Below are 26,143 nucleotides of genomic sequence, written 5' to 3'. Positions count from 1 at the left end.
CTTTGATAAGGTGCCACACAGGAGGCTGCTGAGCAAGGTGAGGGCCCATGGTGTTCAAGGTGAGCTACTGGTATGGATTGAGGATTGGCTGTCTGACAGAAGGCAGAGAGTTGGGATAAAAGGTTCTTTTTCGGAATGGCAGCCAGTGACAAGTGGTGTCCCGCAGGGTTCAGTGTTGGGGCCACAGCTATTCACATTATATATTAATGATTTGGATGAAGGGAGTGGGGGCATTCTAGCGAAGTTTGCCGATGATACGAAGTTAGGTGGACAGGCATGTAGTACCGAGGACATGGGGAGGCTGTAGAAGGATCTAGACAGTTTAGGAGAGTGGTCCAGGAAATGGCTGATGGAATTCAACGTGAGCAAATGCGAGGTCTTGCACTTTGGCAAAAAGAATAAAAGCATAGACTACTTTCTAAACGGTGAGAAAATTCATGAAGCCAAAGTAGAAAGGGATCTGGGAGCGCTAGTCGAGGATTCTCTAAAGGTAAACATGCAGGTTGAGTCCGTGATTAAGAAAGCGAATGCATTGTTGTCACTTATCTCAAGAGGGTTGGAATATAAAAGCACCGTTGTGCTACTGAGACTTTATAAAGCTCTGGTTAGGCCCCATTTGGAGTACTGTGTCCAGTTTTGGTCCCCACACCTCAGGAAGGATATACTGGCACTGGAACGTGTCCAGCAGAGATTCACACGGATGATCCCTGGAATGGTTGGTCTAATATACGAAGAACGGCTGAGGATCCTGGGATTGTATTCATTGGAGTTTAGAAGATTAAGGGGAGACTTAATAGAAACACACAAGATAATACATGGCTTGGAAAGGGTGGACGCTAGGAAATTTTTTCCGTTAGGCGAGGAGACTAGGACCCGTGGACACAGCCTTAAAATTAGAGGGGGTCAATTCAGAACAGAAATGCAGAGACATTTCTTCAGCCAGAGAATGGTGGGCCTGTGGAATTCATTGCCGCAGAGTGCAGTGGAGGCCGGGATGCTAAATGTCTTCAAGGCAGAGATTGATAGATTCTTGATGTCTCGAGGAATTAAGGACTATGGGGAGAATGCTGGTAAGCGGAGTTGAAATGCCCATCAGCCATGATTGAATGGCGGAGTGGACTCGATGGGCTGAATGGCCTTACTTCCACTCCTATGTCTTATGGTCTTATGGTCTAATGGTCATTTCATTTTCAGGTATGACTGGTGCTGCTCCTGGCATGCTCTCCTGCACTCTCCATTGAAGCAGGGTTGTTCCCTTGGCTTGATAGTTAATTGTTTAGTTGGGATATGCCAGGCCATGAGGTTATAGATTGTGCTGGTGTACAGTTCTGCTTATGTTGATGGCCCACAGTGCAATGGATACCCAGTCTCGAGTTGCGAGATCTGTTTGAAGTCTGTCCCATTTAGCACAGCAAGAGTGCCACACAACATGGAGGTTATTGTCAATATGAAGGCTGAAACTTTGTTTCTGCAAGGACTGTGTGGTGGTCCCCCTTACCAATACTATCATGGTCGGATGCATTTGTAATTAGCAAATTAGTAAAGATAAGGTCAAGTGTTTCCTTTCAGTTGGCTCCCTCACCATCAGTAGCAGACCCAGGCTAGCAACAATGCCCTTTAGGACCCGACCAGCTCAATCAAAAGTATTGCTGCCAAGCCACTCTTGATGGTGGACATGGAAACCACCCAACCAGAGTACATTTTGCCATCCTCAGTGCTTCCTCCAAATGTTGTTCAATGTAGAGGAGTACTAATTCATCGGCCAAGGGAGGATGGTATTTGGTAATCAATGTTGAGGACACTCAGGAGAAATCCCGCCCAACAGTACCTCCATCTCAGCTGGGTCTGTCCTGCCGGACAGGACATATCCAGGGATGGTGATGATGGTGTCTGGGACATTGTCTGAAAGGTATAATTCTGTGAGCATGACTATGTCAGGATGCTGCTTGACTAGTCTGTGAGACACTTGTCCCCAGATGTTAATGAGGAGGACTTTGCAGGGTCGACAGGTTTGTTGTTGCCATTGGTCTTTTCCAGTGCTTAGGTTGATGCCAGTGGATCCATCCAGTTTCATTTCTTTGTTGGCACTTTACAGCAATTGATACAACTGAGCGGCTTGCTAGGCCATTTCAGAGGGCAGTTGAGAGTCAACCATATTGCTGTGGGTGTGGAGTCATGTGTAGTCCAGACCAGGTGAAGATGAAAGATTTCCTTCCCTGAAGGACATTAATATGCCATAAGGGTTTTTCCAATAATTGAAAATTGTTTCATGATGATCAGTAAGCTCCTAATTCCCGAATTTCTTGTGAATTCAAATTCCACCATCAGCCATGGCAGGATTCAAACCTGGTTCCCAATTATTGGCTGAGTTTCCGAATTAATAGTCTAATGCCTCCCACAACTTAAAATTTATGGAATTATGACCATTGTTCCCAAAGTGCTCCATCACTGAAACTTTGATACCTGGCCAGGCTCATTCCCCAGTACAATGTCTAGTATGGCCTCTTCCCTAATTGGACTATCTATATATTGCTTCAAGAAACCCTCCTGAATGCACCTAACAAATTCTGCTCCATCTAAGCCTCTGGTACTAAGAGAGTTCCAGTTAATATTAAGGAAGTTAAAACCACCCTCTACAATGACCCTGTTGTTTTTGCATCTTTCCATGATCTGCCTCCGTGTCTGATCCTTTGTCTCCCACTGGCTATTGGGAGGCCTAAAATATTACCTATCATATTGAGTAGCTGAGAGAAAGGGCAGAAAATCTGAATCCTGATTATCTGAATATCTAGATGCTACACTGTATCAGAAAACTTTAATTGCAAATTTGGTTTGAATCTAACTCACAAAAATATTGAGTAACCATTGCTCGCTGCTGAAACATTGATCTTTGCCAGTTTCAGTTAAGAAGATCTGTTGTTATTTTTATTTTAACCTGCTAAAACATTTCATGGCTTTCACAGCATTGACCTGGAATTGTTTATTTCTATTATGTTTTTGATATAATGTACAAAGAGTTCATTCTGAGAGATATACTCGGATGTTAATTAAATTGTGGAATCACGTGGAACAGTCATCACTTATTCAATCTTATGCGAAAGTCCATCTTGAGATGATGAGGGCTCTTTTGATATGCCCGAAAAGCTCATGTTCTGATTTTGGAAGTAAACATTTGAAAGCCCTTATCTACAGTAATTGCTCCACCTATACATCCAAGTTAAACACCTCCAAAGTGGTGCCAAAAGACTGCATGGTGAGTAAACAAGAAACTACAGGGGGTTATCAGGACATCAGTTATGGGGAAAATATAGAAAATAAAAAAAAAGAACTGTGAATATTGTAAATCAGAAATGTTTTGGGTCCAGTGATCCTTCCTCAGAACTGTTTTGAGGAATGGTTTACCGGACCTGAAATGTTAACTCTGATTTCTCTTCACAGATGCTGCCAGACCTGCTGAGCTTTTCCAGCAACTTCTGTATTTGGTTGGGAATATATAGGACTCTATTATAATGAAGTACAACCATGCATATAGAAAACCAAATTATTATGCAGTCAAAATTGGAGGTGTGGTGAACAGCGAAGAGGATTACCTCAGATTACAACAGGATCTTGACCAGATGGGCCAGTGGGCTGAGAAGTGTCAGATGGAGTTTAATTCAGTTAAATGCGAGGTGCTGCATTTTGGGAAAGTACATCTTAGCAGGACTTATACACTTAATGGTAAGGTCCTAGGGAGTGTTGCTGAACAAAGAGACCTTGGAGTGCAGGTTCATTGCTCCTTGAACGGGGAGTCGCAGGTAGATAGGATAGTGAAGGCGCCTTTTGGTATGCTTTTCTTTATTGGTCAGAGTATTGAGTACAAGAGTTGGAAGGTCATGTTGTGGCTGTACAGGACATTGGTTAGGCTACTGTGGAATATTGCGTGCATTTCTGGTCTCCTTCCTATTGGAAAGATGTTGTGAAATTTGAAAGGATTCAGAAAAGATTTACAAGGATGTTGCCAGGGTTGGAGAATTTGAGCTTTAGGGAGAAGTTGAATAGACTAGGACTGTTTTTCCTGGAATGTCGTAGGATGAGGGGTAACGTCATAGAGGTTTACAAAATTATGAGGAGCATGGATAGGGTAAATAGGCTAAGTCTTTTCCCTGGGGTCGGGGAGTCCAGAACTTGAGGGCATAGGTTTAGGTTGAGAGGGGAAAACTATAAAAGAGACCTACAAGGCAACGTTTTCACACAGAGGATGGTACGTGTATGGAAAGAGCTGCCAGAGGAAGTGATGGAGGCTGATACAATTGCAACATTTAAGAGGCACTTGGATGGGTATCTGAATAGGAAGGATTTGGCGGGATATGGGCCGGGTGCTGGCAGGGGGCGACTATATTGGGTTGGGATATCTGGTCAGCATGGATGGGTTGGACTGAACGGTCTGTTTCCATGCTGTACATCTCTATGATTCTATAACATTGTTTATGAAAGAGAAATTGTGTTTGGCAAATAGTTTTCTTCTGAGGATGTAAGTAGCAGAATAGATAAAGGCAATCAATGGATGTAGAGACTCAACGTGATAGGTTAATTAGAATTATTTCCACAGTGAAAGGGTTGTCCTATGAAAAGAGGTGTGTCTAATAGATCTATACTCTCTAAAGTATGAACGAGAGGCAATTTCATCAAATCAACTAAAGTTCTTTTACTTTTTTATTTCTTATATTTTCCTAATTTCATCAAATCCACTAAAGGTCAGGATAGATGCTGAGAAGCTGACCCCTACCTCGAGAATCTAGAAGTAGGAGACATCATCTAAGAATAAAAAGAATCAATAATTTAACATGATGAGGAGAAATGTCTTTACTAAGAAGGCTGTGAATCTTTGGCTAGTCTACTCCTAAAAGACCTGTGTAAGCTCAATCAGTGTATATATTCAATGCTCCGTTTAATACATTTTGGGATTTTAAGGCTTGGGCGATCATGTATGAAAGTGAAATGTAGGTCAAAGATGAGCCATGACCTCAGCTCCAGAAGCTGTCTGACCTAGTTTAGTTCCTATTTCTTATAATCTTTTAAGAGATGTTTAACTTTCTACCAAAGCTTCAAAGGCTGGTGATAGTGACTCATCTATGAGAACAGGCTTGCAATATTCCTGGAGATGACCATATTCTTTAAAGAGGACTGCAGAGTGCTCTGCCTTGTGAGATGAGACCAGATGGTCTGAAAGCAAATTCCTTTATACTTTCAGACTTAGTGCAGAAGGTACCAAGATGGTTTTTGAACAGTGTAATAGCATGAGGGAGGAAAGCAAGAAGAAAGACATAGCTTGCAGTTATATAGCAGCTTCCATGACCTTATAGGTTCCTGAAAGAGCTTTATATCCAAAGACGTATTTCTGAATTGTAATCACTGTAGAACTGCAGGAAACCAAGATGATCATTCTCCACTAGGAAGGTAACATCAATAGTATGCAATATTGTTTCGATCATCTGTTTTATAGGTGTTGCTTCTGACTAAGCTGTTGAAAAAGACATAAGGAAAACTCCGACACTGTTTTTCCAAACAATGCTCTGGGAGGACAGAAGGGCCTCTGTTTAATCCCTTAACGGAGCATGGTGAAATTTGCTGAGACCCACCACCAAAACCACGGCCCACAACTTCACTTCCAATGGAAATCAGCTGATTGAGAATTTCAGACAGCTGACTTGCATTGTTCTAAAAAGTCCTATCTTACATGGGAGGCTGTGCTGGTGATGCTGAGGTCTTAAGAACATGTGAACAAGGAATAGGAGCAGGCCATTTGACTCTTTGAGCTTCCTTCACCATTCAATAAAATGATGGCTGATCAGACTTTAACCTCAATCCTACCTTCCTGCATATCCCCAATTATCTTTCATCCCCTTGGTAGTCAAGAATCTATCTGTATGTGCCTTAAAAAATATTTGAAGATTCTACAACACTGTCTTTTGAGGAGGGGAATTGTGAAGACTCACAACCCTTTGTGAGGAAAAAATAAGCCCTCGTCTCTATCTTAAATGGGCAACATTTAACTTTTAAATTATGACTCCTAGCTCTAGATTCTCACACAAGAGGAAACGTCCTTTCAACATCAACCCAGTGAAGTCCTGTCAGGATCCTATATATGTCAATTAAGTCACCTCGAACTATTCAAAACTTCAGAGGATACAGGTCCAGCTTGTCTATCCTTACCTCAAAGCAATCTGCTCATTTCAGGTATTAGTCTAATAAACATTCTCTAAATTGCTTCCAATGCAATAACATCCATGCAGTGACCAGTATTGTACACAGTAGTCCAGATATGGTCTAAACAATGGAAAAAAAATTGCTCTATAAGTGTAGCTCTGCATTTCGCAGTGTAACATATACGATAGCTGATAGCAGGAACCATCCACTTCTCCCAAAAAAGAGCGATGTAATAAAGTAACGTACTTGTTTTCTAGGACAATGTCCGGTATCCACACCAAATAGGGGGGTAGACGGATTATTTCAATTCCACTGTATTCTGACACATTCCAAGTGAGTCGTTTATCATACCACCCCTAGAACAAAAAACAAATGAAAGTGGACCTGATCATCAACTGAATTGGGAGCTAGAATGAAAAATCAGATAATTGAGTGGAATTTTACAGTCCCTGCCAGTTTGTACGATGCAGTGTGTGGTCTGTCCACCTTTGACTGGTCTACCACTCTATTATGGGGGTGGAGCTATTTAACAGTCGGCCTGTCCTTGAGCTTATTGAGGTCCTTAAATTGTAATTAATGTCTACTGGAGTGCTCATCCAACCACATCAGTCTTTTACCTACAACGCTGTGGACAGACACCTATGCTAAGCTTTAGCTGAGTGGGCTGGTGTTTTTTGGCCATTAAAAGAATAATCCTAGGCCATATAATTCAATTAGTCTTCCCCTTGACCTCTCGTACCTGGCCCAGCTACTTGATGGGACCTATTCAACATCCCCTAGCACTTTTGGTTAGTGGGGGTTTGTGGCCTCATTGAAAAACTTTAATAGCAGGTCATTGGGAGAAGGGAGTACAGCTTAGTGTTCATGCGCAAAATTTAAAACTGTGAAATACGGGACAACCTGCTTCTCTGTTGCAATTAACCAGAGACATGCAGCAATATCTTTGAGTATAGCATGGTCTCTTTGGGATAGAATCCTTCAACATTGGACACACCACACTGGCGTGACTTTTGAAATTTTGGAAAACACCAAATGTTGAACAACCATAGCAACAGCCAAAAGAAATCAACTAGCAATTAACCTGTAAGTAGAGGATAATTCCTTCTCGAGAACATTGGGGTAAGCTGGGGATAAATTGAGTAGGCAGAAGTGGGTACTGCAGATGCTGGAAATTAGAGTCAAGATTAGAGTGGTGCTAGAAAACCACAGCAGGTCAGGCAACATCTGAAGAGCAGGAAAATCGATGTTTCAGGCAAAAGCCTTTCATTAGGAAGAGCTTTTGCCTGTAATTTCGATTTTCCTGCCCCTCAGATGCTGCCCGACCTGCTATGCTGTTCCAGCACCATCTAATCTTGGGGATAAATTGAGTTGACTTAGCTTTATTGTCACATATACTCAAATAAGCATAGAGACAAGTTTATATGTCGTCACTGACAACACCATTTTAGGTACAAAGGTACCTAGGTACAGCGTCTTCCGTTACAAGATCTTAGAAAAATCCTCTTGAAAAATCTTAGAGAAATAAGAAGTCCAGCATAGCAGAAATGAAACTTTCGATCAATGATCTTCCAACCGGACCACACTAGCATCTGGCCTCTAGGCTGCACTGGGTCTTGGCTCCAGACCACACCAGGCTTCACCTCGACGTTCATGAGGCTGGGCGATTGCCCTGGAATCGCCCAAGACCAGGAGCCCATACTGAGACCAGGCCAGGCAGAGAGACCACCGCATACCACCAGAAGACCACCACATCAAGCTGGGAAGCCGTGACACCAGGCCCGGAGTCTGCTACGCCAAGCCTGGAGTCTGCTACGCCAGGACAGGAGGCCACTACACCAAGCCAGAGAGTGGTGGGCCTGTGGAATTCATTGCTGCGGAGTGCAGTGGAGGCCGGGATGCTAAATGTCTTCAAGTCAGAGATTGATAAATTCTTGATGTCACAAGGAATTAAGGGCTATGGGGGGAATGCGGGTAAATTGAGTTGAAATGCCCATCAGCCATGATCAAATGGCGGAGTGGACTCGATAGGTTGAATGGCCTTACTTCCACTCCAATGTGAGGCCGCTACGCCAGGCTGAGAAGACCCCTTGTCATGAGGCCTGATGGTGGGGGAGGAGGGGATTTGGTCGTGTTGATAGACCTGTTGCTTAACACTTTTTCAACCATGCGAGGTTCCAACATCATGTTCTATCTGCTCAGTATACGTCTGGTGGATGTTGACTACACATACTCTGCATCTGGCATAGTTTGTGGTAAGAATATGAATGCCTGAACGTCAGTCACTATGTTTCTCTCCAAATGGTACATGTAGCACCCAAACAACAAGTCCAGTTTCACATTCAAACTCTTAACAATATTGAATGAAGAATTAACATTTATGTTGACACCTAAATGTTGACGTTGGAAAAATGTATTGCGCTGCGGGGACTTTGCAACTAAATGTTAATTAGGAAATCATTAATTGCTGCCCAAGAAATAAGGATTGGAACATAATCCTTACATTATGGTTTCATTCAAGGATCAATGAGATGAAATCACATTGTGCAGTTGTAATATAAAATGTTATTTTTGTAATATTTCCCTTTCTTGTATTTTAATGATAACATTTAACTATTTACTCAAATATATTAATATTTTCACAAAGATATACATAATTAAATTTCATACACTGACATCAATGAGAAAATTTGGAAAAAATTTGATTAGTGAATTTAGTTAGCCATTTTTGAACATGTTCAACATTGGGGATTGACTGGAGGAACAGAGAGGGTGAAGCCTATGGAGAGGGAAAGATGAACATTTGAATCTGTTTCAGTATTAGTAGTACCAATTTAATATTAATTTATTCAATATTTTACTATTTATACAACTTATTCAGTAATTTATTCTGTATTCCAAGATGGTACCAGAATGTGGTGACATTATCCACTTTTCACTGTACCTAGTTATAACTGACAATATTAAAGCAAATCTAATATCCAGATAAACATAATAAAAAGAGAATTCAAAAGTATGCTACATGCTTGATTCCTTTACTCACATGATCAATCCATGCACTTGTAGTCAGTGTCTCATCAACTTCTTTCTATAAGGAATTGAGAACACAGAAATACATTTGAGGTGATATGTATTAAAAATATATAATTTTTCAGTTTAAAATACCAAAACAAGTTTCATATGTTAGCACTTCACATTGCCAGTTCCAGTTGCTGCTCAAAAGTCTATTTTGGTTTAAACAAAACCTTTCCAGTGTAGGAGATATTTTCTTTGCCAATCTGCATCAATAGTTTTTTATGCTTTGATAGATGTATATTTATATTGACTTTGATCACTCCATCCTTGCAAACTACTAATTCATCTTCAAACTTATTTACTTCTCTAAAGTCACTGAACTTGCTGTTGTCTCCCAAATCATGGTCATCATTCTCAGAACTTCACCCTCTAATCAATTTTCTGTTCCTGCCACAAAACTGAAGAAGCTTTTATGTAAGCAGTAAATAACATCTCATATGATTGCGACAACAATAAAATAATCCTCCTCATGCTTCTCAAAGTGTATGCAGCTCTTGACCTGGTTATCAGTCCCTCTTCCTTCAATATTTGGGATTTGGCTGAATTTTCCTAGTTCCTGGACTATTTGGGCAATAATGAATCAACTGGAAAAATTAGATTTTCAATCTCAAGAGAAAAGCCTGATTTTCCACTTAAGATTTGGACAACAAGATGAGAATCTCAGTAGTGTGTGGCGAGAAACCAATTTGCCTGCATTTACATCTCATTAGTATCTAATTACACTTCATTGCATGTAATTTTCTATTTTCCCATGGAGAGGAGAGAGGTTATGTGGTGGCAATTCCTGACATGAAAGTCAGAACATGCACCTGGCTGTTGCAGCTCACTGCTGGCTCCTCCCCATCTTCAAACCTTCTTGAAAGTAAGGCCATCCAGTTTTCTAATTGGATCCTAATTTTTACAAACACCTGTCAGCCCTGTGCTCACTAACCCAAGCAATAACTCACTTTTAAAATTTGCATTTTCATGCTTCAATTTTCCCCCAAAGGCCTCACTCCTCCCTGCTTCGGTAATATTCTCCTATCCTAGAATCCCTTAAGATATAGATATTCCTTTAATCCTGACCTCTCATACTCAATGGCGATCTGACATAATTGGTGTCTATACATTGTTTAGACCAGAAGCTCAGGAATTTCTTCCTAAGTTTCTCCATCCTGCTTCATCCTTTTACAATGTTCCTTAAAGCTTACCTCCTTTTGACGATTTGTCATACCATTTCCTCATGTGGTTAAAATGAAACTTTACTTTATAATGTTCCTGTGAATTACCTTGGATTGGTTTATGTGGTGTACATGCTGTAGAAATGCAAGTTCTAGTGTGGAGCTGTAGAATGATTGCATGAGAAATAGAATTCACTAAACATATCATAATCATAGCAGGCAGTTAAACTGAAAAATGGTAAATGCCTGATAATGCTGAAAGAACTGTATTCTACAGTGGGATAATTTCTGTCTCTCTCAAGTTTATAGTATTTTACCAAGACCAACAGGGTTACATGATATCTAATATTGTGTATTTTTGTAAAGTCAACTCATTACCATAGCTAGAATATCTGCTCACACTGACCCAGGTCTTAAGTCAGGTGACAAATACAAAGGGTCAGCACTCAAAAAGCTTGTGATTTCAAATATACCTGTTGGATTATAGCCTGATGTCATGTGACTTCTGAGCTTGTCCACCCCAGTCCGACACGGTCATCTCCTCACATATTGACCCAAACAAAGTAGGCTCAAAGCATGGGTACCATGGTAGCACAGTGGTTAGGACTGCTGCTTCACTGCACCAGGGACCTGGCTTCAGTTCCAGCTTTGGCTGACTGTCTGTGTGGAGTTTGCACATTCTTCCTGTGATTATGTGGGTTTCCATGGGTACTCTAGTTTCTTCCCAGAATCCAAAGATGGACAGATTAAGTGGATTGGCCATGCTAAGTTGCTCTGTAGTGTCCAGGGATGTGCAGGCTAGGTAGTTTTGCCACAGTAAATGTGGAGTTAATGGGCTAGGATGGGATGCTGCAGGGTCAGTGCAGGCGCAATGAGCTGAATGGCCTCTTGCTGCACTGGGGGAATCTAGTTTGAGACAGAGAAACTGCATATGCTGGAATCTAAGGGAGACAAGCAGGAGACTGGAAGAACACAGCCAGCAAGACAGCATTAGGAGGTGGGGAAGTCAACATTTCAGGTGTAGCCCTTCTTCAGGACTGAAACATTGACTACTCTTCCTCCTGATGCTGCCTGGCTTGCTGTGGTTCTTCCAGCCTTCTACTTGTTTACCTTGTTGGGAATCTCTGCTGTAAAAAAAAATGACAGATTCATAAACAAAGGAGAATAAACTCAATAGAAATACATGAAATAGAATTTTATGGGAAGTCTAGTGTCATAGAATGTTACCCATTGTTTGGTGGGTATCGGCAATAGTACTCAGTTTCAGCACTCTGTAATTAAAAATTTAAAATATATGACCCTTGAGACTTGTTGACCATTGAATAAAATCATAGGTGATCCTTGACCTCTGCTTTCTCTCTTGATGCCCAAATCCCATGATTCCCTTTGAGTCTAAAATTCTACAAGTCTCAGCTTTAGCCTCATCAAAACCATTCAAAACTGATTGAAATCAAGAATTCTAAACATTCACAAACCTTTGAGTGAAGGTATTTCTCCCTATCTCCATCTGAATGATCATCTTCTTACCTTGAGACTGATCTGTGATTACAACAGTCTCTCAGTATTTACTCCGTCAAATTGTCTTAAAGTCTCATATCTTTCAGAAAAATCACCTCTCATTCTTCAAACTCCTGAAAGTACAGGCCCTGCTTATGCAATCTCTCTTCAGTATCCAATTCTCTCATCCCAGAAATCAACTGATTGCATTACACTTGCAGGACCTTTTATTGCTGTCATTATTATTGACTTAGAAATAGGTGTGAAGAAGAAAAGCAAATTTTACAGAGTCTGTCATAGAAAGAAAACCCAACGAAACAAGTAGGAGGCACATGTATGCTTTCCACAAAATATTGATAAACTGTTCTACATTTGCTGCTTGCCCATACTAAGTAGCCTGCCCTTACTCTGAGACGGTGTATGTTGGTTCTGACCACCCCGCCCATCAGAAGAAATATCTTTCCCGAAACTCCCCTACAAACTCCTGTAAGATGTATTTTATGTTGGAAGGAGATCATCTCTTCTACTTCTAAACTCCAAAGTATAAAGACCCAATTTATTTAACATTTCCTCAGAAGACCATCCTTCTATCCCAGGAGTAAAGTTTGGTGAATCTTCATTGTACTCACACAGTGGCAAATATATTGTTGTGAAGTTGGTATGTAAAATTGTAAAATGGAGGAAAGCATTGTGTGGTCCCTTTAAAAGATTTGTTTTTCAGTGTTTAGAGTTAAATTGGATGTCTGAACAGCAATTTAAAGTGCAGGTGCACAGAGACTACTCCAACTGAAATATATGTATTGAACAGCTAAGCAGCACTTTTACCAAGACAACAATTCTTTTTAATTTAGCCAATCAACTTAAATATCAAAAACCAATTAAAATTAAATCTGGTAGTTTAACTACCTAGAACCAATCTGAATTTAAAGAAATTAATAGGTCATCAAGGGTCTAAGAGATGAGAACATTTGGAAAATCAGAGAGCAATCTGCCACCTAAAGTGATTAGCTCTTTCAGCTCTCAGAGTAACCATCATCTGACTGAAGGTATAATACCATTCTTAGCTCATATTCCTGACACCAGAATTTGGTGGAGAGAGGCATTCCTGAAAGAAGATCAATGGAGAAAACACAAAGGTCTAGAAGACATAACCCAGCTGTAAAGTTTGAGAGACTAAATTTTTATTGTATTTTAAAGGAACAGCATACCACTAGAATTGTTTTAATTGGGAATAGTTGGTAGTTAGAGAGGAATTGTTTGGTTTGTTAGTGGTTCTGTTAATTTGTTCACTATTGGAGTCATTTGCTGATTTTTGAGTGAGTGAAAGGATTTCACTTCATTTAACCACGCCTTTGTAACAGAATGGGGTGAGGGGGTTAGACCACATTTCACACTTCTTTTACCAGATTGAGGCAAGCTGAGCCTCTCTGGGTGCTTCAAGTCTTGTTATCAGAGGAGGGGTTGACCACCTGCTACTTAACAATATCCTTCAGTAGGCAAGGGGACCAAAACCGCACACAATACTCAAGGTGTGGTCTATCTAAGATGACATAATTGAAGTAAGATATCTTTACTCTGATATCCAAACTTCTTGGAATAAAGGCCAATGGACCAACATATTTACTGTAGAAAAAAATTAAATAATATTCTTTCAAAAGCTTCCATGCAGAACAACATCCTTTGTACCCAGCTTTTATACTACTCTGGTACAGATTCTGGTTAATTGTACCAGATATTCATTTAGTATTATTTGTTATCTTGAATTCTATTGAGAGAAATCAATGTGTGGAAGATTACTAGCAAACTGTTTGAGTGCTAATTGCTTGCTTTTTAAAAATTAGCACTTTATCATGCAAATATGTAATGAAATATCACATTGCCAATTCAGTGAAGTAATTTACAATTTGTACATATTGTGTGTGGATTCAAGGGCCAATGCCCCTCAATTAGTGTTAACTTACCAATGAAATGAGATTGGAGAGTGTTAAACCCACTAAAATCTTCACCACTTCATCCTTCTGCTGGACTGGACGTACATCTTTATTATACTTTCTGACTTCAAAAAGATCATGAATCAACCTCTCTTCGTCATTCCTACTAGAACATCCTGCAGATTAAAAGGGAAAGAAACAAAACTTTGAATGTAAATGGGTGGCACGGTGGCACAGTGGTTAGCACTACTGCCACACAGCACCAGAGACTGGATTCAATTCCCGCCTCAGGCGACTGACTGTGTGGAGTTTGCACATTCTCCCCGTGTCTGCGTGGGTTTCCTCTGGGTTCCTCCCACATGTTAAAAAATGTGCAGGTTAGGTGAATTGGCCATGCTAAATTGCCCATATTGTTAGGTGTAGGGGTAAATGTAGGGGAATGGATCTGGGTGGGTTGCACTTCAGCGGGTCGGTGTGGACTTGTTGGGCCGAAGGGCCTGTTTCCACACTGTGTAAGTAATCTAATCTTCCAACCCAACCTGTTTGGAGGTGCTAATGTACATACCTGGAACAGGTAGGACTTGAACCAGAGATAGGGATACTACCACTGCACCACCTGACCCCTTTGTATTTGGGATGCATCCCAACAGTTTAAATATCCCAACATGATATTTACATCTGTAGCTTGTGACTTAAAAGAAAACTGCTAGGAATCCCCCATTAAAAAAAGACAACACCAACATATTTCATATTGGGCTCTAATTTCCAAATTCATAACAATTCAGCTCTAATTAACCTTACTCTGCAAAATGCTTTCAGATAATTATTGATTGAACTGAGACATGTTTACTTAACAACAATTAAAACTTTAATGGGATATAGTTCAAACTTAAACAGCAGGATAAAGTATAATGTATTACAAGGAATAACATACCTACCCTTATAATGATAAGCAAAGCAAACGTCTTTTGCATTAATTTGCTCATCATGTATGCTTATTAAAAGGCTAGCTCACCAGAATTATGTTACCCTTCCATTTAAATTATTTTACACTGAGCCATCTGAGTCTTCATATTCACAATTAATTATGAGGTGCACAGCAGGGAAGGTACTGTACTGCTGGACTTTTGAGGGAGCAGTCACTGCATTGTCCCCTTCGAGGAGTGTTCGTCCAGACCATGAGTGTTTGAAATCAGTTGGCAGTAGTCTGGGTTGCATAGAGCATGGTGGATGACTAATGGAAACAGGCTGGAGTATAATGGGCATAGACCAAGGAAGATGGTCAAGAGGGACATCTGCCTGGCCAAGAGAGGCAAGCAGACCAGGGAAGGGTGAAAGATCAAAATGTTAATCTGCAAGTGTCCACTTTGAGAAAATAAGCTACTTCTGCCTTGCAGAGAACGAATGTTTATGTGGGTACCCTCTAAAAATGAAGGACAAATCTTCAATGCTGTGTGGTTATGGTTCATTGTCTGATCCAGTCACAAGATTTGCTTTGCCATACATGTGTGCACCTCCTTCTCAAGAGCAATTAAGTCTGGATAACACATGCTGGATGAGCCAGTAATATTTATATGCCTTGAAAGAATTACTGATTACTGTGTGCCATCTCCTAGAAATAACCCAGGTTCTGATGCAGCATAAGCCCCACGACACTGCATTGCCCTAAATATTTGCTGCTGATTGGCTATTTAACAAACTTGACTATTAGCAAGTTTTGAGAGGATTTGCAGCTCAGGTTGAGGTTCTGGATGCTCACTGAGGTGGAAGGTTCATTTTCAGACATTTTGTCATCATACTAGGTAACATCTTCAGTGATAAAGTACTGGTGGCATAACCTGCTTTCTATTTATATGTTTGAGTTTCCTAGGGTTAGTGATGTCCTTTCCTGTGGTGACATCATTTCCTACAGTGTCATTTCCTGTTCTTTTTGAGGGGCGGTAAATTGGATTCAAGTCAATGTGTTTGTTGATAGTAATGCCATGCTTCTAGGAATTCTCATGTGTGTGTCTCTGGACAAAACATGTCCAGAAATCCTAGCCACTCTCTCCTACAGCAAAGACATCTCAGAAATGACTGCCAAACTACTCAGACTCCTTGACATCATGGTAGTCCACCAACACACTAAAACAGCAGCTAATGAACTTGAAAGACCCTATACAGACAGCAAGCAAAATAAATGTCATTTACAAAATAACTTGCAAGAACTGTAACAAACAATACATTGGATAAACAGGCAGAAAACTAGCCACCAGGATTCATGAACATCAACTAGCCACAAAACGACATGACCCACTCTCACTAGTATCCTTACATATGGATGAGAAAGGACATCACTTCGACTGGGACACCACATCCATCCTAGGACAAGCCAAACAGCGACACGCACAAGAATTCCAAGAAACATGGCATTCTAACCAGAACTCTATCAACAAACACATTGACTTGGATCCCATTTACCATACCCTGAGGAAAAGAAAAGTAAATGATATCACCATGGGAAATGATGTCACCACAGGAAATGACATCACTAACCCGAGGAAACTCAAGGTGGCAATACATTAGGGAACCAGCAAAATGTGTTTTCTTCCAATATTGATTGCTATTGTTTCTATATTTGAGTCACCATGAGATGTCATACAACATAAGCATTCTGCTTGAAGTTGATTTAGGACCTTCAGCAATGCCGTCATTGTGTTGAATCTTTGTTGTATTTTTCTTGCTGTTTATCATTTTCATAATTGAGAAACAGCATAGATAAACCTAAAAATGTTTCAATACCTTCTCATTAATATAATACCCAATTATCTCCTCTGGCGAGTTGTTGGATTCCTGTCTTTTACCAGGCTCCAAACTATTGCCATTCCCAGCATGTTGTCAGTTCTGGTCTATATGACGCCTACCTGTTACTAAGCTCCAGTCTTTTTTCAAGGAACTGATCTACATAATGATTCACTTCTGTTGCAACACTCCATCCTATTCCAATCTATTGGCATGTTCCTGCTGCTTGCCTGTCCTGGCCTGCTGTTCACAGCCTGTCTCTGAGCTACTGGGATCCTGTCATGGTTTTGGCCCATCCTTAGTTCTAGCCTAATGCTGCAATGTTGTTAGGGTCCTGTCTGCACTGACCTCTGGAATGCTGCTTTCCAACAGTGGTCTGATAAGACATCATCATAGAAATGTACAGCATGGAAACACACCCTTTGGTCCAAACTCTCCATATCCCTCATAATTTTGTAAACTTTTATAAACCCTCAGCCTCTGACACTTCAGGGAAAACAGCCCCAGCCTTTTCAGCCTCTCCCCATAGCTCAAACCCTCCAACCCTGGCAACATGCTTGTAAATCTTTTCTGAACCCTTTCAAGTTTCATAACATCTTTCTGATTGGAATGGCCCATTGTAAGACCCTTTTGATGCCTTTGATACACAAATAAGATCTGTTTTCAATCTTCCAATTTTAATACTTAGTTTTAATGCAGTTAGCTAAGTTCAGCTGCATGTACTTCAATGTTCTCTACAGGGTAAAGATTTCTGGATAGTGTATTGATATTTCTAGTCAGCTGGAATCTTTTCCTGCTGCACTTGTGTCAAGAATCTTCAGGATTTATATTGACTTGATTGGTTGTATTTAGTTTCTTTCCCTGACTCATCATTCCTGCTGTTAGAATCTTACCTTTATGTTCATTTTCTGTCTATTATTTATAAGTGCATATATAATATTTACATCCTAAATATAAATTTGTTTTGTGATCACTTTTAAAAAATAGTATTCATTACTTAATAAGTAAACACAGTTTAACAGAAAGCTAAAATCATCCTGAACTCGAATGAAATGTGCATTAAAAAACCAGCTGGGGCACACAATTTCCCTTTTATGACTTCTCTTCAGCTATGCCTTTTCAGGATGTTGAGAAATATACTTAGGAAGGCACTAGGTGAAAGCTTGACTGGACTTCTCAAGTTGATAAACATCAACTCCTGAACATTAATGAAATGTAGATTTCATTAATCTTGTAACTATTAGATGTCTAAGGACTACTGGAACAGATTGGAACAAGACTTAGATTCACCAGCTTTTGTGTGTTGTGTGATTCTACCAATATCACAAGTTCCAGTTTTTAAAAATGCAGTTTCAACTATTTATCTAAGTTTCTGGCCAGATCATTTAGTAGAAGAACTTCTAACTTGATCACCCATAAGCTCTTATGATTAAAAGAACATTTCTATTTAAATAGATTTTTTTTTAAAGCCGTTTTAATGTCCAGGTCAGGAAACAATGCTAAGTAAATTCAAATGTTTACCATTATCACTGAAAACCTGAATAGAAACATTCTTCAGTAACAAGGCTTAGCTTACCTGTATAAAACAGACAGATAATGAGAAGATGAATGGTGTGAATGTTCCACATTTGATTAAGAATGATTCTGAACATCAACGCTACTTGTGCGTTTGGCAGTTTGTAACAGCTTTGTCTGAAGGGCACAAAGAATCTGAAATCTAGTTCAGGGTGAAACAGACAGAAACAGCTGGCATGGATAGAATTAGAATAGACTCACTTCCATGCAAGAGATCTCAAATCTCCAGCATGTGTCTGGTATCTGTTGTGATGCATATTTTGTCTGAAGGCCATCTCTGATTACACAAATCAATGCCGGCATTCACTTCATGGTTTATGGAACAGACTACCAATAACTTGCTCACGACACTGAGAAATCCATACTGCAATTTTGTCATCTTTGTGAGTTCCTCAAAGTAATAAGGACAACTTCAAAAATAACTAAGGGATGTAATATTCTCCACAAAATGTAAAAACAACTTTTTATAAGAAGCTATGAAACAAAGTTTAATTTGATTTGACTCAGTAGAAACTAATATTCTTTTTACATTGTTAATATAATGAAACATTGCAAGGTACTTCATCGGAACAAAATCTGACACCAAATCACATACAGTGATATTTGAACAGATGACCAAAAGTTTGGAAAAAGAGAAAAGGTTTTAAGACCATCTTAAAATATATCAGAGGAATGGAGAGGAGTTAGAGTGGAAATTCCAGAACTGGGGTGCCATACAGTTGAAAACATAGCCATTATTGCAGCATGGCAAAACAAGCTATTTCAATGTTTAGATCTGAACTGTTTGCAAATATCTCAATCAATCACAACAGATGTAAGCAATAGAGTTTGAAGGTTAGTTGAAAATCTCCCTCAGCACCTCCTCTCCCTTTGCACTGAAGATGTCAGCTTTTTCATGCATTATCGCAAATCAAACAAAGTTGCATTTTCAAGCATTGTATAATTTCTAGTTTGACTTCATACCTTAAATACTGAACTTTAAAACAGAAAATCTTTCTTAAAGTTTGGTTGGCAAGGAAAAGCCTGCAATTTTAACTTTATTTTGTTTAGATTTCAGCAGCCAGTACACAGAATAGTCACATATTATTACAAATTTTGAAGATGCATCCCTTCTATTGTGTTCTTTTGCATAACTTTATTGTATTACTTTTACTTTAGCTCTTTTCATTATGGGGGATCTCTTGTCAGGAGGAAAAAGATTCTATGCACATGCCCAGAACTTTCTACAATGCTTTTTTTAAAACAGAAAATCATAGATTGTACCTACTTTTCCTAATATATATCTCTGGCAAGCACCACTGTATGCTGAGATTAAATATCCCACATTCATTTATCTTCCCCAATTGGTGAGTGCAAGATTACACTCCAGGTTGTTGCTTGGATAAGTTTTTAACCTGTTGTTTGTCTGACACTTGGTCAGCATGGCTGAGATCAGAGGTCAGTGTGTAATGAATTAAAATTAGAAACTATCCATGTGATGAATTGAGATAAAGAAGTTGCCAGGTGGGGAATTGTTACTGATCAGCCTTGATCCTTTATAGGTCTGGAGACTCTGAAACTGTGTAAGTTTAACTAAGTTTGCCTTCCTTTGATTTTAGTTAAGTTCCCAAAGGTTAAGGAGCAACTTAATTAATGCAATTCCTGAACTCCTGCATGAATAGTCCCAACATTTTAGGCTCTAATCATTTTGCGGTGAACACACAACGCCTGAAGTTTCACATACAAGATGCAACTCACACACACCAACTTCTGCAAACAGTTTAATAAAACCTGCACAAGCTACGTGATGACCCCCCCCCCCCCCCCCTTGACCCACCTCATAGACGTGCGATGTCAAGTCAAAAAAGGTTCCTGAACAAAGAAAACACATCCCCTTTTATATAGGTCAGTTGTATTGCTCACAGAAACATTGGCCACTCCTTCCCCATAATTACATGTTACCCTGGGTACAATGGTAGAATGAGATCATCCTTGGAGATAATGTAAATGTAACTGCCCTAATCCTGGGGAATCGTTATGCAGACAATTTCCTGACTCTGATTTCCCCAAGACCATACTTAGCTTCAGTGGATGGCTATAAAAGCATTTCTGAATGGAAGGGGCTAAATGATAGTTTAATTTGATAATAGTAGGAGAATAGTAGCAAATGACTGTCTAAATTGAGTGGGAGTCATCCGCATTCCTGCAAGAATGATAACCATTGTGGGGATTGTCCAATCTTGGGACAATCTTCTCAGGAAGGCTGGGCTGCAGGGAAAAAAACCACAGATAATCCTGCCAATGGTTCTCTGCTTTAACAGCTGACTTTTCTGGCTAACAGGAATAGTGTGGGATGATGGGGGAGGAGACAGTTATTCTCTTTGTCTGCTTGAACTTCAACCTCATCAGTTGTTGGCAGGAATGCAATCCCAGGGATCTAGGCCTAACCACTTATGCTTGAGTTTCAGGTGAAGCAGCTAGTAGTGGAAAGCAGTCTCACTTATGTTTGGTTAAATGTAATGTGCACTCTATTTAAATATTCAGACAGTACCACCAAAGAATATGCCTGCTTATGACATTTACATTAGAAAAATAGCAAATCATTGCATTTTTATATTCCTGTAAATCAGTAATTAGAGAGTGCAAAAGTGTGCTTGTTGATTGTAATATAAGGGAACACAGCTGAAGATTTTGCTGAAGGTCTGGATGGTGCTAACTGATTTACTTCAGTAAGGCGTTTGACAAAGTTCCTCGTGGGAGAGCACAGAACATTACAGCACAGTATAGGCCCTTCAGCCCTCAATGTTGCACTGGCCATGTCAACCATGTCTGAAGCCTATTTATCCTACACTATTCCATTTTCATCTATGTGTTTATCCAATGACCATTTAAATGCCCTGAAAGTTGCTGAGTCTACTACTGTTACAGGCAGTGTGTTACATGCCCCTACTACTCTCTGAGTAAAGAAACTATATCTGACATCTGTCCTATATCTATCTCTCAATTTAAAGTTAAGACCCCTTGTGCTAGCCATCACCATCCGAGAAAAAACACTCTCTGTTCACCCTATCTAACCCTCTGATTATCTTATACATTTCAATTAAGTCACCTCTCAAACTTCTCTCTATCGAAAACAGCCTCATATCCCTCAGCCTTTCCTCATAAGACCTTCCCTTCATACCAGGCAACATCCCAGTAAATCTCTTCTGAACCCTTTCCAAAGCTTCCACATCCTTTCTAAATGTGGTGACCAGAACTGTATGCAATACTCCAAGTGTGAGTGCACCAGAATTTGTACAGCTGCAGCATGACTTCGTGGCTCCGAAACTCAATCCCTCTATCAATAAAAGCTAACACGTTGTATGCCTTCTTAAAAACCCTGTCAACCTGGGTGGCAAGTTTCAGGGATCTATGTACATGGAGGCTGAGATCTCTCTGCTCATCTACACTATCAATAATTTTACCATTAGCAACTAGGGAGACTGGTTAGCAAGGTTACATCTCGTGGAAAACAGGGAGAACTAGCCATTTGTATACAGAACTGGCTCAAAGGTAGAAGACAGAGGGTGGTGGTCGAGGGTTACTTTTCAGATTGGAGGTCTGTGACCAGTGTTGTGCCACAAGGATTGGTGTTGGGTCCACTGCTTTTCATCATTTATATAAATGACTTAGATGTGAAGATAGGAGATATAGTAAGTTTGCAGATGACACCCAAATTGGAGGTGTAGTGGACAGCAAAGAAGGTTACCTCAGAGTATAATGGGATCTTGATCAGATGGGCCAAGGGGCTGAGGAGTGGCAGATGGAGTTTAATTTAGATAAATGTGAGGTGCTGCATTTTGGAAAGGCATATCAGGGTAGGACTTACCATTAAGTGTACAAGGTCCTAGGGACAGTTGCTGATCAAAGAGACCTTGGAGTGCAAGTTCATAGTTCCTTGAAAGTGGAGTTGCAGGTTGACAAGATAGTGAAGAAAGCGTTTAGTGTGCTTTTGTTTATTAGTCAGAGTATTGAGTACAAGAGTTGGGAGGTCATATTGCGGCTGTACAGGACATTTATTAGGCCACTTTTGGAATATTGCGTGCAATTCTGGTCTTCTTCCTATTGGAAGGAAGTTGTGAAACTTGAATCTACCTGAAGTATCAACAGTCAATTCCCCAGGTCCTTATTTGCTCAGACTCTGACTACGATGTTTGCAGCTTCCCGACTGACAGTACATGATTCCCCATGCTGCTTATGTTGACCCTATAGAACTGACTATTGCCCACCCACTGGACTGGAGTCTGACTGATATAGCGACCATGAGCATCCCAGTTAGACGTCAAGCCCCTGGACTGTGCACCGACTGTGCTTATGACTGATTAGTAACAGGATCCGATCAATAGTGGCCTCTATTTAACTGGAGAGAGGACAAGCCCCAGCAGCTTCTGGCATGGTCCTTTGGTTGTCTGAACACACAAAGTAGGCAGGCCGCTGGCAAATGCTGTTGTTGTTAGATAGATGTTCGTGTATCACTTATCAAGATGAGTCCCAGTCCCCCTTCCATGGAAGAGTACCGATTGACCAACACAAGCAACCAATCTGTGTAGCTGCACAGAAAAACACTTCAGTACAGCAGTAATGATAGCCTTCAGCTCGGCTGAAGTGGGAACACGCTACCAGGCAAGAGATGCTGCAAGCATGCAGTTAGATGTTAAGTGAGAAGATGCTAAAAGACCAAGTGAGCAGTTTTGAAATGAAGCCTGGCCCAATACTTGATCTGAATATCTATCCCTGTGTACAATAAGTCCTTACAGCAGCCTTTCAATACTCACTACTGGTGTACCCTGCAGTACAGGTCTGTGCTTCCTAAATGGTTTCCATGTACATAGCAGAGATCCCATGATGATGATGAGAGATTGGTATCTGAGACATACCAATGTCTGTGAATGAGGCATGCATGTGGCTACTGCCTGTGGATTATGCCCTTGGCTGCAGTTTGGTTGCAATCAACATGGAAGTTGTATGGAGCAAACAGCAAGCTGCATCAGCCAGGTAACTGTTCTGGTTTCTATTTTGAATTTTCAAGTCAGGCTTGTTTGGTAAGATACAAATATTAATATTAATGAGGCAAGTTGTCTGTCAACAAGACAGTTAACAAACATTGATTCCTCCTTAATTTGCAACTTACTTACTGAAAGGGAGATAGAACCAGATTAAATATAAAATTTCAAGAGGGAATTAGACATTAAGGGAAGGCAGTGGACTTGTAATTCAGAGGTTTAGATTAATGTTCTGGTGATTTTGGGTTTGAATCCCAACAAAGCAAATTTCACCAGAAATTTGAATTCATGAAAAGCGGGTCAAATGGTGACCATTGTTAAGTGTTACAGGTATGGTTATGAGATGGCTTTAAGAAGTTACTTCCTCCTTTTGTTTGAAGTGAGGTTGTAAGGCAGAGGTGTTGAGCAGTCTATCAAAACCACTGGTGTAAACCGCTTATGAGGCCTAGGGTTTTTTTTTAAAAAGTTGGAACAATGGAGGCAGCCTGGATGGGTGTGCCCAGCTTTTTCAGACCAGGATTTCTAGTTTTATTTAGTTTTTAGGTTTAGCTTTAAGCAGTTGCTGTTTTGGGGTTGTAGAAGTAGAAACTATTTTATTCCTTTCTCAGTTACAGTTTCTGCTGCTGGTTACCTGTCAGACAAATCTGTTTTTTTTAATTTGCCTTTTTTTTCCCCAAGGAGGTGTTTATGGGATATTACAATATTTGAACAGTTAGTTAATAATTACTGTATCTATTCCTTAGTTAAGTTTTCCAACAGAGTTGTTATTCTAAGTTCTAATTTGTTTTACTTGTATTTTAATTATAGTTTTTAAATAAATTGTTTTCTTGGTTAATGTTGAGTAGTTTGACCAATCACATTTGCATTTATATTTGCCTTAAAAATAAGGAGAAGTCAGGGTGTAGGCTGCCTTCTTAAAATATTTTGAAGGGTTTGATCTGGTCCATAACACAGGGAAATGAATCTGCTATCCTTACTTGACTCCAGGTGCATAATAACGTGATTTATTCTTACTGGTCAGAACAAACTTTAAAAAGTTAAAAATGATACATACATTCGCAGTGAAATGGATAAAGAGCAGCTGTTTGGTAATAACTGGATAGCTCTTTCAAAGAGCTAGTACAAACATGATAGAATGAATGGCCACCTTACTAGACTGCATAATTCCATGCTGAACATTGTATTCCATAAAAGCAAAAGCCTGAATACATATAAGTTAAGGAACTAATAGATTTTGCGAATGGATAGTTTTTTCCAGATGAATGATTCAAATTGACTAATGACCTGTGTGCATACATATCCTGTTATCTTACAATATATGAACTACATTATAGACATTAACATCAAGAATCAGATTATTTTTAATGTTCAGAACATAAGAAGCCTGTCACTTAGGCATTATCACTGTAGCATATAACTTCAATCGGAAGTGAAGTTATACAAGGAAGCCACATCTAAATAGCAATACTTCATTTGAAAGTGAGATGCTTGTACACATTCAGCACGGAAATTCCAGGCATTTATTTATATACATGTGAATCTGCTGTTCCTGTCAATCTAAATTCCCAAAACATTTTTTCCTATCACTCTTTTATGTTACATGATGAGCAATTATCCTGTCCACAAGGATAAAATTTTACAAACATGAAAATCGAAACATTAAATAAAATCCTACTTGCATGCAATAATTCTGATCCTGCAGTGACCTACGATAGTGATAGCTTTATGTAAGATTGTATCAATATTCATTTCTTGAGTGAATCTGCTTCTAATATCACTGCATTTTCTTCAACCTGTTCATAGAACATTTTATTCATTATTGTATGGCCTGGAAGAAGCCAGCCAGATGCCAAAGAAATCATGCAATGGTCCTAAAACTTTTGATAAATGTAAAGGTGAATTCTCAAACGTTTTTGATGTCAAATATAGTTCTGTTACAACAGAATTCCATTTAATTATTTCTATTTATATGCTTGAGCCATATAATTCCAATCATGGGGTTTCATCTGGGACCTTCTTTTGGGATCAACCAGGCTGGAATTTTATTCAATTATAGATTGCAGTAAACTCTTACAATCAAATTTATAGCAACATATAATTAGGAAAAACATCCTGATGTTAGGATTTTTCATCTCGAAGGTTAATAACTCTTGTTTAATTCTTGTTGGTTTTGGTGAATCTTGCTCACATTGTCTCATTGTCTAAATTGATAAATTGCCCATAGTGTCCAGCGTTGTGCAGGTTAGCCATGGGAAATGCAGGGATAGGGTAAGGTGGGGCCGGGGGTGGGGTGGGGGGGGGTGGGGGTGTGGAGAGAGGAGGTCTGAGTGAGATGCTCTTTGGAGGGTTGGTGTGGACTCGATGGGCTGAATGGCCTGCTTCCATACTGTAGGGATTCTAATATGTCTAATTTGATTGTGGAATTTAGTTGGAAAGGTTTTACAGACTGTAGATTAAACTACAGGGTGATTTTTAACAGAATTGATCATAATATTATTCCTAACTCAAATGGTTAAGGTTTGAAATCATACAGCCTGGCATTTTAATCATTCACGGCTGCAATGAGTTTTGTTAAGTTCTTTGGAAAGACACAACAAAAAATTATCTGGAGGATAAGGAAGCAGAGATTATGTTGCAGAAACTCAAAACCCTGGTTTGTCCCCACTGAGCGTACTATGAGCAGATCTCAGCACCACACGTTTGGAAGGATATATTTAAAAGGCCTGGATGGAGTACAACACAGGTTTACAAGAATTTTGCCTGGACTTCAGGGATTAAATTATGAGGAGAGATTATACAAATTAGTCTGATTTTTATCTCGCATTTATAAATCCTTAAGATATTAACATGAAATAACAGGGTATATAAAGACAAACTGTTCCCACTGGATGGGGATTCTAGAACAACGAGGTGTTGT

The 26,143-nt window shown here is 39.7% G+C and overlaps 1 protein-coding gene across 1 annotated transcript in view; it reads right to left on the bottom strand.

Moving 5' to 3' along the window:
• Positions 1-18,367, bottom strand: part of chrnd (cholinergic receptor, nicotinic, delta (muscle)) — a 54,719-nt gene extending 36,352 nt beyond the window's left edge. The window contains exons 1-4 of the mRNA XM_060834108.1: positions 18,207-18,367; positions 13,880-14,025; positions 9,230-9,274; positions 6,436-6,545 (exon numbers count right to left, since the gene is read on the bottom strand). Coding sequence (XP_060690091.1) covers positions 6,436-6,545; positions 9,230-9,274; positions 13,880-14,025; positions 18,207-18,282 — 377 coding nt within the window. The 5' untranslated portion in view covers positions 18,283-18,367. The remainder of the gene's footprint in view (positions 1-6,435; positions 6,546-9,229; positions 9,275-13,879; positions 14,026-18,206) is intronic.
• Positions 18,368-26,143: the final 7,776 nt, after the last annotated feature.

The sequence above is a fragment of the Hemiscyllium ocellatum genome, chromosome 13, assembly GCF_020745735.1.
Source record: "Hemiscyllium ocellatum isolate sHemOce1 chromosome 13, sHemOce1.pat.X.cur, whole genome shotgun sequence".
Lineage (NCBI taxonomy): Eukaryota > Metazoa > Chordata > Chondrichthyes > Orectolobiformes > Hemiscylliidae > Hemiscyllium > Hemiscyllium ocellatum.
The sequence above is the reverse complement of the archived record's forward strand: the minus strand, read 5'-3'. Positions and strand labels throughout refer to the sequence as shown.